Consider the following 14,130-nt stretch of genomic DNA (forward strand, 5'->3'; position numbering starts at 1 on the left):
TAATTACCTGCCTTAGGACAACAGATGAAATTCAGCTATTGTGCTAATTCCGGCATATTTACATTATCGTGTTTTGCAAAAATGTTGATTGGTGTGCACTGTCCTAACCAAATAAATAGTTAAATTAAAAAAGACAAAAACAAACACTAAAGGGGGCAAAAAGGGGCAAAACCGCAGCAGACATTCTGAAAATAAATGGTACTAATGCTATTAAAAAGAACTGTGTAATGGTTTTAAAAGTCAAATACCAAGCGTTGTTAAACCCTACAGCTTCTAATGGGGAACCAAAACCACGCTCCAAGATCACCACTGCAGTAGAAGGCATCTAGTTAGGGAACTGTCCAATTCTAAAATTAAATAAAGGGGCTCTGTTCTTACCTTCAAGGGTAACAGCAGCAGAAACACCACCAGCAGCATGTCAGGCAGGAGCAAGAGGCCAAGCCTCAGCTCCAAGTGCATTTTATAAGGTGAGCTGATTGAACGCAGTGGGGAGGGGCCAAGTGAGATGCTGCATTCAGCAGCAGCAGCCTGTCTTCTCAGTGCTGCCTTCCACACACTGACTGGGCATGCTTCAAGTCATATTAATTTGTGACGGTGTCACCAAATAAATAAATTAATGAGTGTATGTGAAGAAAGGATAATGAATGGAATGATGAAAACGGCAGGCTTTCTTTAAATATGTAAGAAGAAATTATTCCCTGTATATGTAATGGTATGGAATGTGGGTACCTGCTGTCATTTATCTGTATTAATATGTGATCAAAATAATGAGAAAAAAAAGACGAGATAATATAAGGAGGATGTGTCGTGGGGGAAGAGGCGGAGAAGCAGAGGACCAGGAAAAGAGACAAAGAAGCAGGCATACCTGAAGAATAAGGGGCTTAAAGTAAGATAAAAAAGTAACTAGCTGTCTGGAAAATAAGCATTAAGTTCAAAATAATAAACCGGAGAGCAGCTTACCAACAACAACACTGAATCTTCCTGCTGGACCTCTCTGTGCGGACGCTGGAACATGCGCCTGGAGCCGGACAAAGAAAGCTTTCCCGTGGGATACATTCCTGGGTCTGGGTGAGACCGACTCTTTTTGTACATTTTAGCCTGGTATACCAGTAGCAGCGATCGATCGCATATTTTTGTTTTCGGGGTTTTTTCTATCTGTGTATTTATTGCGTTTTTTTCTTCGTTTCCTGATGGATTAAGGACTATTACGTTTGCGTGCGTCGCGGACTTTTAAAACTCTTAAAAGACACTTAAAAGTGATTGGAGAAGGACAAGTTTGCGGTTTTCGTTAGTTTGGGACTTGTGGTTTATTTAGAAATCCTAAAGACTGTGTTCTAATTATTATTTTGGTTGTGACCCAGTTTTGATTTAACTTTACGCGCGGTGCGCGCATTGTTTTGGTTGTGATTTACTAAATGTGAAATCTTTTGAATTTATGACGCTGGCTTGAGAGCTTTATTGGTTATTTTGGTTATAATATTCTTTACCTAAAAAGGTTTTCTATTTTCCTTAAAAGTTCCCCCTTTGTGTGTGGTTAACGCTGACTTGAGAAAAGGGAAGTGTTACAAATTAGATGCAGGAACGAGGGTCTTTTATAAGCTTTTGAATACCAGTAAAACATTTCAGACTAGAATTCTGTTAATGATGGGCAAAACCGACATGTATGAGACAGCGTTCACTCAGACACTTTCCATCTGTCACACAGCGGTGAAACTGAGTGATAAAATTCATGCAGTCTGACTTTGGAATAATGCCGATGATGAACGACCTTGAACTGGATCAGCTGATGATTACAGAGCATGAATGCATCGTAGACTTCCCTCCCTCATACGTATACATATGTGGCACCTGTACAGGGTAATGCATTTATTTTTTGGCCACTAGATGGCAGAGTGACCTCTTGTTTGTGTGTCAATCATAGAAGAAATGACGCCTGTTGCCATGGTAAAGAAGGGACTGACGTAAACAGTATCTCTCGCTTGCCTGACTGGTGTTGTGTCCCGCCGTTCAAGTAATAAAATGAACATTCTGTTTACACCAAGAACTTCGCCTCTGCCTCAGTGGTGTAACACCTACACTACATTCTTCTTTCCATGCATTCCTATTTCCATCAGTGTGAGCTGAAGTGCAACCATCAAACAAACATGCAAACTTAGAGATGACAAGCCTGGAGTCTGGGTTTTTCTTTAAGAATGTCAGAAATGCATGTTCTGATAAGAAGGTTTGAAAGTTCTGGATTTAAGATCAGACATAATGTCTGATGCAGGTACCAGAAAAATGTAGTGAAGTGGAAAATTAAATTTATCTTGTAACTGACTGAAGGATACTGAAGAGGATAAGAGGAAAAAGTCAGGATTCTGAGATTAAAGTCAGAATTCTGAGATTAAAATCAGGATTCTGAGATTAAAGTCAGAATTCTGAGATTAAATTCAGAATTCTGAGATTAAAGTCAGGATTCTGAGATTAAAGTCAGGATTCTGAGATTGAAGTCAGAATTCTGAGATTAACGTCAGGATTCTGTGATTAAAGTCAGAATTCAGACTTGTTTCTCACAAGTAGAAAAAAATTGCATCTCCATTTTTTTTTTTTTTTTCAGTGGCCCTAATCCGCTTCTGTAGAGGGATGCTAACTAACCGTTTACATAAAAGTCCTTGATGGAAACTAGACCCCTCTATGTCCTTTCACTGACTGTGGAGGTAAAAAGGAATGGTTAAAACAAACTGGTGTTTGTACAGAAGTCTCTGGTAGATTCAGAAATCTTCTGACCTGGTTTAAAATTCTCACAAGTTCAAGCGTTCATTTCTGACTTCCTCTCTCACAGACCATCCATCTGAAACACTCCATATCTCAAAACAGACACAACTGCTAAAACTTTGCAAATAAAATCCGATTAAACCTCAATTTAGAGTTAAGGTAACGTTATACCAAAAATGCAAAAATCACCTTTTCAGGCTTTTCTAACAATATATGTGCCCCTGGTCTGTCCACAATCCCCCAAGAATCAGAAAATCCCCCCACCCACCTCTTTCTCCCCTCATGATGTCATGTGGGGAGTTAGCTCCGTCCCCAGATTCAGTTGGCCCTCCCAGCTTGGAAGAACGTTTCGCCCTTCTCTCCTGATCCTCCTCTCAGCTGGCAGCTGAGAGGAGGATCAAGAGCGCCACATCCGTTAAACCACATCCATTTCCTGAGAAGGGCGGAGTCAGACAGCTCATTATCATATAAAACCACAGACACAGAGACAGAGGGGTTTTTTGGACGTGCAAAAGTCCAATACTGGAGTGTTTTTTTTTTTGGCAACAAACTTCACAGACATGGTTTGGGGACCACTGAGACCAATATGAACTTGTCTTAAAGGGTAAAATATGTGACCTTTAAGAGTTAACCTGACCTGCAAAATCTGATTACAAAAAGATGAACTAGTCTGCAGTGCCTGCATGCTTGTGTTAGTGGCTGCCTGCTTACATCTGTGGCTGGAGCTGGAGCTGGATGGTAAAAATAACAAGGAAATGCCCCATTTGTTAACATGAGAGCAAGACAAGGTAGCAAAAAATCATGGGTGTCCGAACAAAGCAGCAGTAGCCAGAAGAGCTGTCTACTGGCTGTGAGCCTTAGATGTTGTATAAAGAAAGCTGAGAGGAGCTACGAGTGCAAGTGTAAACATAGACATAATGTTTACAGCAACTTAGTGATGTGGCTCTCTGACCAGCTTCTCAGCTGTGACACATCTACGTCTTCACCAAAGGTGCCAGATAAATGCTGCATGTGGCCCCAAAGTCTAGGCCATCAGGGTCAGACAGGGTTTCATGTCATTATGAGGCCCAGTGACCTCCATCTCTGGCTTATAACCTCCAAAATATAATGAGTTCATCCTTGATTTTGGATGGTATTTTGTGCAAAAGTTGAAATGAAACCTCTCTAGAAATATCATGCTTGCATGCAGATTTCTTCTGACAGTAGCATCAGAACTGTGACATTAAAACTGAAAAGTGAAGGGATCTGAATACTTCTGGTTTCATGAATCTTGTCAGAGCTGCAGCAGTCTTTACCTCATGTTTGTCCTGTGAGTGTCGCTAAGCTCAGGCAGTTTGGCTCCTGCAGAAGTTTGGCTCTGATTCAGACTCTCTCATATTGGTTGTGTGCGTGTGTGTGTATGAGGGTTTATAAATGTGTGTGTGTGTGTGTCCTTGTCAGGGTGAATCTAGACGGAGCAGCTCCAAACACGCCACCACAGACATGAATCACCTGCTGGTAACTACAGCTCTTATTTTACTTCCTTTTCCTTCTGCTTTATCACTCTGTTTGTGTCTGAAGCTTCTGGAATGTTCTAAGACTTAAAATATTTTGACTAGTTCTATAAAGAAGATTAAACTTTGTGTTGGCGTCAGAGGAGAGCGAGGCCTGACCTTTGAGACCGTGTAGGACAGGAGTGTTAAAAGTGTGTGTGAGTGTTAGAAAGAGTGTTTTCTGCTCTTTCTCTGTGTCTCTGAGTTTGTGGAGTCGTGTGAGGTTAGAATCTGGTCTATATTTACCGACTGACTCACCTCATATGACCCACTGCTCGGTCACACTCTCCCTCTACTCTCACCTTATCTCTCAGCTTTACCTGAGGCTACAGGGGCAATGCAGCGCTGCACGTAGGCCGCACAGAGCTCACACTCATGCACTCATGAATTTATTTCCTTAAATCTAACCACACATTCCCTGGATATCCACGGCAACAGAATGTTGTTACTATAATACTTTAGTTCAAAACTTGAAGGTAGCTTGTCTTTACTCTGGTCATAATACACTGCCTGGCCAAAAAAAAGTCACCACCTGGATTTAACTAAGGAAATAGGTTCGAGCCTCCTATTGGATAATTACTGCATGGGTGATTATCTTTCAGCTGGCAACAAGTTATTTAACCCCAGCTGATGCAATGAGTAATTTCTCATTTCTTAAACAATGGATTTTTTCTACCCTGATGGCAGGGGCATATTCCAAGATGACAATGCCAGGATTCGTCGGGCTCAAATTGTGAAAGAGTGGTTTAGGGAGCATGAGACATCATTTTCACACACGGATTGGCCACTACAGAGTCCAGACCTTAACCCCATTGAGAATCTTTGGGATGTGCTGGAGAAGGTTTTGCGCAGTGGTCAGACTCTCCCATCATCAATAATAAAATTAATGCAACACTGGATGGAAATAAATCTTGTGACATTGCAGAAGCGTATCGAAACAATGCCACAGTGAATGCGTGCTGTAATCAAAGCTAAAGGCGGTCCAACGAAATACTAGAGTGTGTGACATTTTTTGGTGGTGACTTTTTTTTGGGCCAGGCAGTATATTTGGCATCAAAATAAAACCATTACATAAACAAAAAATGGACAGCATTTAACAATAAGGTACCATAGAATGAAAAAAATGAGGAACTAACCATTAAAAAAATATAACATGGTCAATGGACTTGAGCCTGTAGGGATGTCCTGGTCATCTGACAACTCAAAGCTCAGTTCAAACTGTTCACACATTCATACATGGATAGGGCTCAGGTCTGCACAGATTTCACTGGGACCCAGGGAATGGACCCCTGATAAACCCAGTGAATGGCCCCTGATAACCCCAGAGAATGGCCCCTGATAACCCCAGAGAATGGGAAGTCTTGAAAGTGGTCTTGGACTCGGACTCATTGCAACCACTCCTGAATCGTTTTCGCTGAACAGCAGGTTTTGCCAAACGTGTGATGTGGCAACGCCCACACCATCAATTTTTGCCACTTCTTTGCAGCTTTTTGACAATTTCACCACTTTCACTTTATTTTATTTCCCCTTTATCCCATTTTCGCCACTGTTCACCACTTAGATTGTTGCTCCTGCAAAGGTATTTTTTAACAATTTGGCTCTTTGGTTGAGCAGGATTGAGAAACAATGAGATGAGTTTAGCTGGCCCAGTTTGGCTAATCTGGAGAACTTGGAGGATTCCATGGGCTGGCCGGTTTCAGGGCTGTGAGGGTGGGCAGTGATAGTAAATAGATCCTACAGGCTTCACAGTTGTGTGTGGGCTGGAGCACTCATTATTTGAAGAGCTTAACTCACCCCCTCACAGCCCCTGTCTCTCTCTGTATCTCCCTCTCTCACTGCATATCCCAGCAATAATGTTCTGGCAGCCAATCAGCACACCTGCTCAAAGACATCTGTCCATGTCCGAGTGTATGGAAACCAACTTTTTTAGTTCTATGATTAACTTAGTTCCTGTACCTATTTACAGAGTGGCCCTAATTCACCGCAGTAATAATGGGTAGTTTATACCAGTCACACTCATTGCATGGCTAAGGAGCCACATGTGGCTATGTGATTATTTGTGGCTCTTTTATGTCTTTATTTGAAACATCATTCCCATTTTTGCCATTTGTTTTTGACACTTTTATCTGGCTTTTTGCAATTTTTTGTCCCTTTTTTGCCACTTCTCAACCATTTAAGCTGCCTTTTGCAGTTAAATTCCACTTAATTCCCATTTTCCCAACTTTTTGATGATTTTGGCACATTTTAGTCACTTTTAAATCTTTTTTTGCAACATTTTTGGCACTTTTGGACTGTCTTTCTCTCCATTGTTGCCACTTTTCCCTCAATGTTTGCCCCCTTTCGCATTTTTCCCATTTTCCCACCTTTTTGCTTATTTTTGCCCATTTCATTCACTTCTCATCATTTTTTGACACATTTTGGCACTTTTGGACCATTTTTGCCACCTGTGACTCTTTTTTTTTTTTTTTTTTTTGCCACATCTCACCCAATTTTGCCACTTGTTGCCATTTTTGCCACCTTTCTCCTAGTGTTTGCTACTTTTGGCCCATTTTTACTACTTTTTTGGTCACTTTTCACCCATTTTGACACTTTGATCCTTTTTTTTTTAGCAATTATTTGCCCCTTTTTGCCTACTTTTGCCACTTTTGACCCATTTACCATTTTGACCCATTTTTGCACATTTTAGTCACTTTCAATCATTTTTTTGCAACATTTTTGGCACTTTCGGACCGTTTTTGTCACCTGTAACTCACTTTTTTTAACCACTTCTCACCCATTGTTGCCACTTTCTGCCCTTTTTTGACGCTTTTCCCCTCAGTGTTTGCCCCTTTTTGCCACTTCTCACCCATTTAAGCTGCCTTTTGCAATTAAATGGAATTAAATTTTCCCACTTTTTTTTTTTTTTTTTAAATTTTCTTTTGTTAAAGATTTTTGCCACTCTTTGACAATTTTTTGCTAACTTCAGGTTATTTTTTGGTCACCACCCATTTTCACCTCTTTTCTCCCAATGTTTGCCACTTTTTGACCTCTTTTGCCACATTGCACTTATTCTAATTGCCACTTTTCACCACTTAGATTATAACTCTTGCAATCAACAATTTGGCTCTTTGGTTGAGCAGGGTTGAGTAACGCTGGTTTATATAAAGATAGAACTAGTTTGTGTAACTGTCGGGATGTTAAAAAAAAGAAACTTAAAACTGATGTTTAACTTTTCCTGCTGGGTTGTTGGAATGCGTTACTTTTCTTAGATGTGAGAATGGGGGTCCTTAGGAAAAAAAGTTGGTAACCAGCGGCCTAGGGGGCCATGTGGGCGGGGTGTAGGGTTGTCCCAAAGCTCTGAAATCTGCCCTTGATGAGAAACAAATGAGGAAAAGGGGCATTGACATTTATCACTCTGAAAAGGGTTACAAAGACATTTCTAAGGCTTTGGGACTACAGCAAATGATAGTGAGAGCCATTATCCACAAATGGAGAAAACTCAGAACATTGGTGAACTTTCCCAGGAACCCTTAAACACTTTTTAACTGCTGATTTTTCTCTGGGTTAACAACCAGCCTGACATTCAATACCTTGTTAAACATGGCAGTTTTGTTTAGCTTATTGTGAAGGGTTACCTTGAAATGATCAATAAAGTGTCTGTAATAAAGGAAAAATAACCACAGCTGATAATCTGTTAATCCAAGGTTCTTTCTAGGTTAAATAAAGTAAAAATGTTCTGATCCTTGCTTCTTTAAAGAGGATATTCCCTGGTTTAGTTTCTCCCACCAAAGCACCATTTACAACATTTGAAGTGCTGTTTTGTTGTTTGGAAAGCCACATTTTTACATTTCCCCCAAAACATGGTCTCACATGATTGGTCATTATTATTACAGTAAATGTCATCATTTACAGAGCTAATGGTGAGGTCTGAGACCGGGTTTATTGTACCTCTTTAGTCCTGCGTGCTTCCCTACAAAAACATGAACTTTGAAAGAAGACAGAGGGGGATTTTATCCCACTAGTGTTTTATAATGTCTGTAAAACAGTCAAAATGTAGAGAAAGAACATGTTAAACATAAACTAAGGTCAATGATTCGTCTCTGCACACATGACTGCAAACACTCTACACAACAGGCCAGCTGGCACACTTCTTACGCCTTATCAAACACACTAACACATCAGACTGGGTCCTTCTTCATCTCTGCCTCCTGATTGGTCCAAGTGTCCAATTCAGAGGCTGTGATTGGCCGTCAGTTGTGTCCGTCATGCCCACAACTACCTGAGGTGACCTTGGTGGGCAGTAAAAAGTCACACAGCTCTCTTAAAGCGACAGACAGCTGCTGCATGAAGAAACCAAACCCAGGCAGAGCAGGAAACGACAGCTGCAGGGTAACTTTTCAAAATAAAACATCGTCCTCGTAGAAAGCAGCAGTTCCTTTTATTCAGCACCTGGAGGATTGAAGTGAAACCTCCAGAGAACATAAAGTCACTTTTACTTCCTTATTATAAGGCAGAGAGCAAATACAGGCAGACTTTACACTCTTAAAGGGTAATTCTGGTGTTTCATGGAGCTCTGGGCATGCTCATGTTTATTGCTTCAGCATGCAAGCAGCTTTGGCTGCAGTGTAATCTTTGGGGGAAAAGGCACTGAATCAGTTCTCTTTTTTTTTTCACTGATGCTCTCAGACTATTATTAGCAGTGAAAACACAACAGGAGGGATTTCTGAAGAATAAGATCAAGTTTTCCAAGTTCTACAGAACCAGAGAGGGTAAATAAGGGATTATTACCCCAGTGCTGGTCTGTCTTCTTCTGTTTCTTTCTAAGAAAGACTCTAATGACTTTAACAACATGGATTTCATTTTTGTCCAACGGATTTCCAGATTTATTCGATTTTTAAGTTTTTAGCTCTTTGCAGGACAATTTTAAAACTAATTTTCCTGGAGAAAAACAAAGACATGGACATGGATTATTACTACAGTCTATTTGGTCAGGTCAGGTGTGGGAGCATGCGCTGAGTCAGCATATTTGGTCCTGTGCTCTTCTGGCCTCCTTAGGGCCATTGTCCAGGCCTGCTCCAGGCCTGTGCCCCATCTCTCCACGTCCTCCTAATAAGAAGTCCTGTTCCAGGCCCCGGCTCGGACTGGTTGAGCTGGAACAGTTGAGAATTGGCCGTCAACACCTCAGGACCCCCAGCAGCGTTCAACCTGTTTGCCTTGTCACAGGAGTCCAGAGGGCTTTGCCCCGCCTCCTTCATACTGAAACAGCTTGTCTAAAGGTCTTTGCACACGTGGTCTGTTATTTTTGCTTGTTAGATGAAAGAAAACAAGCTCATGTTGTTCTAATAACAGTCACACGTCATTGTTTTATAGAACAGGCTGGATTTCTGCTTCAGTCCACGTCGTAGAGATGGGTGATTAAGGATTCAGAGTAGTATCTGCTGCTCCCTTCTTGCTCGCTCCCTCTCTCCTTCTTCCACTTCTCTCTCTCTGTGTTTTTTTTTAGTTTTATTTGAATAAACTGTTACAACAGCGCCCCTCCAGGAAATCAGGACAAAAAAAATGCATTTTCCATTCATGCCAAATATGGAAAAATGGCTGACATTCGTGACACATCTGTACAGCTCCTCTATTCTACCTTGTAATGCTTTCTGTCTTTGCAGTCCATCCAATACCGCTGTTTTATTTTCATATTAATCGATGTAAGTCCCCTGATGTACTGCTGTTTTTATAGCCTCTTTCTACTTTTAATCTATTCATCTTCAAGTATTTATTTTTTGTGTCAAACACCAAGTAAAACTCTTAGTCTATTAGAACGTTCCTGCCCATAAACCAGATTCTTGTTCTGATTCTGAGAAATGAAGTAAAGGGTTTGCTCCACATCCTTTGTGTTTTCCAGAGAGTTCCTGTTCTGGCCAGCAGGGCGTTCAGTAGCTCTGCCAGACAGCTGACGAACCGGGTCCCTGAGGCCCAGAAACTCTTCCAGGTACCCCCACATGAACTCTACTGATTCTGATTTATAAGACAGCTTCAGCTGTTGGATAAATATGTGAACTTTAATTCTATTCCAGTCATTTTAAGCTCTATGCTCTTAATGGCCTGTGTGGTTTCCACGGTTACAGGCAGACAACGGGTTGCCAGTCCACATCAAGGGAGGAACAGTTGACGTGGTAATGTACCGGGCGACCATGACGCTGACTGCAGTAGGTAGGTCAAACCCACAGGATGGGATGAAAATATTTAAAGTTATCAAACTACTCAACTATTTCCTCATATTGTTCCTTAATGAACTAGTTCAGGAGCTGTATGGACATAAACATAAACAGACGAAGGAGCTGCAGCTTTAAGATCACTTCGCTGTCGTCAAACTCGACACGATTAATTGCTTTTGGCTGCAAATCACAAAGTTTTTTTTTCTCCATGGCTCCTTATACAGCACAAACACTCAAAGAGGCTCCATGCAGTCTGTGAGATACTGAGTCAAAGTACTTAATATTAATTCTAATCCTGGTTCAGTTTAAACTTATCCTCCCTGAATTCACGCTCATTTCCCCTACACTCAAAGGGACAAACAGTCCTATAAAAAGTATTCCCTCGTCCCCTTTGGAGGTTTTTCCCTTTTATCGAAACTTTAAATCAATAATGGTCAATATAATCTGGCTTTTTGACGAAATAAAAAAATACAAAAACAATAATAAGGGGCTGCATAAACATTCACCCCTTTCTAGTTAGTATTTAATAGATGTACCTGTGCCTGGAAGGTCAAGTCACTGGTTCATCAGTATCCCTGGCTACCATTACACCATGAAGACAAAAGAACACTCAGAGAAAAAGTTATTGAAAAGTCTAAGTCAGGGGATGGAGACAAAAACATTTCAAAAGTTCTGAACATCCCCCAGAGTTCAGTTAAATCCATCATGAAGAAATGAAGGAATATGTCACATGTGTAATTCTGCCTAGATCAGACCGTCCTCACAAACTGAGTGAGCGTGCAAGAAGGAGACTAGTGAGAGAGGACACCAAGACACCTATGACTACTCTGAAAGAGTTCCAAGCTTCAGCAGCTGAGATAGAAACTCAGATTGAATCTGGACTAGAGTTCACCAAAAGGCTTGTGGGAGATTCCATGGTCAAGAGGAAGAAAGTTCTTTGGTCTGATGAGACCAAAATGGAGCTTTTAAGACATCAGACAAGACGGAAAACACTGACATCACCACAAACACACCATCCCTACTGTGGAGCATGGTGGTGGCAGCATCATGCTGTGGGGATGCTTCTCAGAAGACAGCCCTGAAGAGCTTAGAGAGTAAATCGAATGAGAACTTTCCAGTAAGACAATGAGCTGAAGCATCCAGAGAAAGCTACACAGAAATGGTTTAAAGACAACAAGGGGAATGTTCTGGAGTGGCCGAGTCAAAACCCAGACCTCAATCCAACAGAGAATTTGTGGCTGGACTTGAAGAGGGCTGCTCCCTGCTGTGCAACCTGACAGAGCTTGAGCAGTTTAGCAAAGAAGAATGGAGTAAAATCCCAGAGTCCAGATTACAATCACATGTCATATCATTTTACATTCACTGTTTTCATGTAAAAAAAAAATTGCTCTCCACATCTGGGGAGAAAACCTCTCAAATGTCACATTGTTATGTAAAATATTAAATCATATCTAGAAAAGAATGGAAGCAGTAAAAAAGCATGCACTAACTTATTATCTCTGCTGTTAAATAACAGATGATTTCCCTGATTCCCATGGAGAGGATCTTCCCATCCTCATGTGGCATCCTTAGTTAATGCTGACACTTTCACATGTGAAATATTCAAATTACAGATATTTGTTTCCTAAACTCACATAAACATAAAAAAAAACTTTAGCAGATTGAGAAACACATCCATATTTTCTTTTAAAAAAAGCTTTGCCACAACTCTGTGAGAAAACCTCATGAGTTCAGACACAAAACACATTTCTGTCAGATTCTGTTCAGAAAATGTGTTTCCAGTTGTTTCCAGTTCATAACAAACTGGATTCTGTAGTCTGTAGTCCGTTGTGGCTACAAATATGCACACAAAGACAATGAAAACACAAATCACAGAGGAAAATGAAGGAAGTGAAGAGTGTTGTCTTCTGCTGTATTTACGGTGTGTTTTCTCTCCACAGGAACGTGTTACTCTGTTTACTGGCTGCTCGTCGCCTCCATGCCTCAGAAGAAAGCGTAGAGAGGAGTCGACCTGGGCTCAGTCTATCGCCTGGAGAGCTGATGCTCCTCTGACATTCATCTTTAAGTGTGTTTATTCAATTCTGTTTGATTTTACTGCAGTCTCTAATGAGTATGACTTTAATGAAGCTGTATAAAGTGTAGAAACCATACATTCAACTCTTTCAGAGTCTTTATTTGTGTTTCTGTGCTTTACAAAAGCAGAACTTCAAGACTGAATAGAGCAAGTTCCCTCATGAAACTAATGGCTCTTGTTTGAAATAACCCAACTTAAAGGATCATTCCATGTTTTTTACCTAAGCCTAATATAATATAGTTTGGACGTAAATGTATGTTTTGAATGTCTCTACAGTGGTCAACTTTAGCTGTAATGTAGAAGTAGAAAACACAGGTTAACATCAAAGTTACAAAAAGCTGGGAAAATGAGTAATGTGAACAAAAACAGAATACATTGATTTCAAAATCATTTTCAACCTATATGCAACTAAATACAGTCCAAAGACAGGAAATGTAATGCTCAAAACTGAAGTTTATTGATATATTTATTTTTAAATAAACACACATTTAGACTTTGATGTCAGCAACACATTCCAAAAATTTTGGGACAGGGGCAAGAAAAGACTGGGAATGTTGTGAAATGCTTTAGGAACATTTCATACTTAAGTAGGATAATGCCAACAGGAGATGAAACCAGCACTGAAGGTCTGTGACCTTTGACACCTTTGACAGGAGAGCTGCATTAAATATCATCATTGTTCTGTAATCGATTTACAGCGTGGAGCAGGCCTGCCCACAGATTTGGCAAGGCCCCTGACAAACCAAGAGACTGGGCCCCTGATAAACTCAGAGAATAGGCCCCTGAAAAACTCAGAGAATGGCCCCCTGATAAACCTATAGAATGGGCCCCTGACAGACCCAGAGAATGGACGCTGATAAACTCAGAGAATGGGCCCCTGATAAACCCAGAGACTGGGCCCCTGATAAACCAGAGAATGGCCCCTGATAAACCCAGAGAATGGACCCTGACAAACCAATAGATTCGCCTCTGATAAACCCAGAGACTGGGCCCCTGATAAACCCAGAGAATGGCCCCTGATAAACCCAGAGAATGGGCCCCTGATAAACCCAGAGATTCGCCCCTGATAAACCCAGAGAATGGACCCTGACAAACCAATAGATTCGCCCCTGATAAACCCAGAGACTGGGCCCCTGATAAACCCAGAGAATGGCCCCTTATAAACCCAGAGAATGGGGCCCTGATAAACCTATAGAATGGCCCCCTGACAGACCCACAGCGAATGTGTGCTGTTATCAAAGCTAAAGGCGGTCCAACGAAATATTAGAGTGCGTGACCTTTTTTTGGTGCCGACTTTTTTTCAGCCAGGCAGTATATTTGGCATCAAAATAAAACCATTACATAAACAAAAAATGGACAGCATTTAACAATAAGGTACCATAGAATGAAAAAATGAGGAACTAACCATTAAAAAAATATAACATGGTCAATGGACTTGAGCCTGTAGGGATGTCCTGGTCATCTGACAACTCAAAGCTCAGTTCAAACTGTTCACACATTCATACACGGATGGGGCTCAGGTCTGCACAGATTTCACTGGGACCCAGAGAATGGACCCCTGATAAACCCAGAGAATGGGCCC

At 41.0% G+C, this 14,130-nt stretch overlaps 1 protein-coding gene across 1 annotated transcript; it reads left to right on the plus strand.

The window, feature by feature from the left end:
* The first annotated feature begins 839 nt into the window (after positions 1-839).
* Positions 840-12,624, plus strand: LOC121516091 (cytochrome c oxidase subunit 7A2, mitochondrial). The gene is made up of 5 exons (XM_041797185.1): positions 840-1,068; positions 4,195-4,251; positions 10,162-10,248; positions 10,385-10,469; positions 12,415-12,624. Exons 2-5 carry the CDS (start codon positions 4,237-4,239, stop codon positions 12,471-12,473), a joined length of 246 nt encoding a protein of 81 aa, XP_041653119.1. The 5' UTR covers positions 840-1,068; positions 4,195-4,236; the 3' UTR covers positions 12,474-12,624.
* Positions 12,625-14,130: the final 1,506 nt, after the last annotated feature.

Source organism: Cheilinus undulatus, linkage group 2 (genome assembly GCF_018320785.1).
Source record: "Cheilinus undulatus linkage group 2, ASM1832078v1, whole genome shotgun sequence".
Taxonomy (NCBI): domain Eukaryota; kingdom Metazoa; phylum Chordata; class Actinopteri; order Labriformes; family Labridae; genus Cheilinus; species Cheilinus undulatus.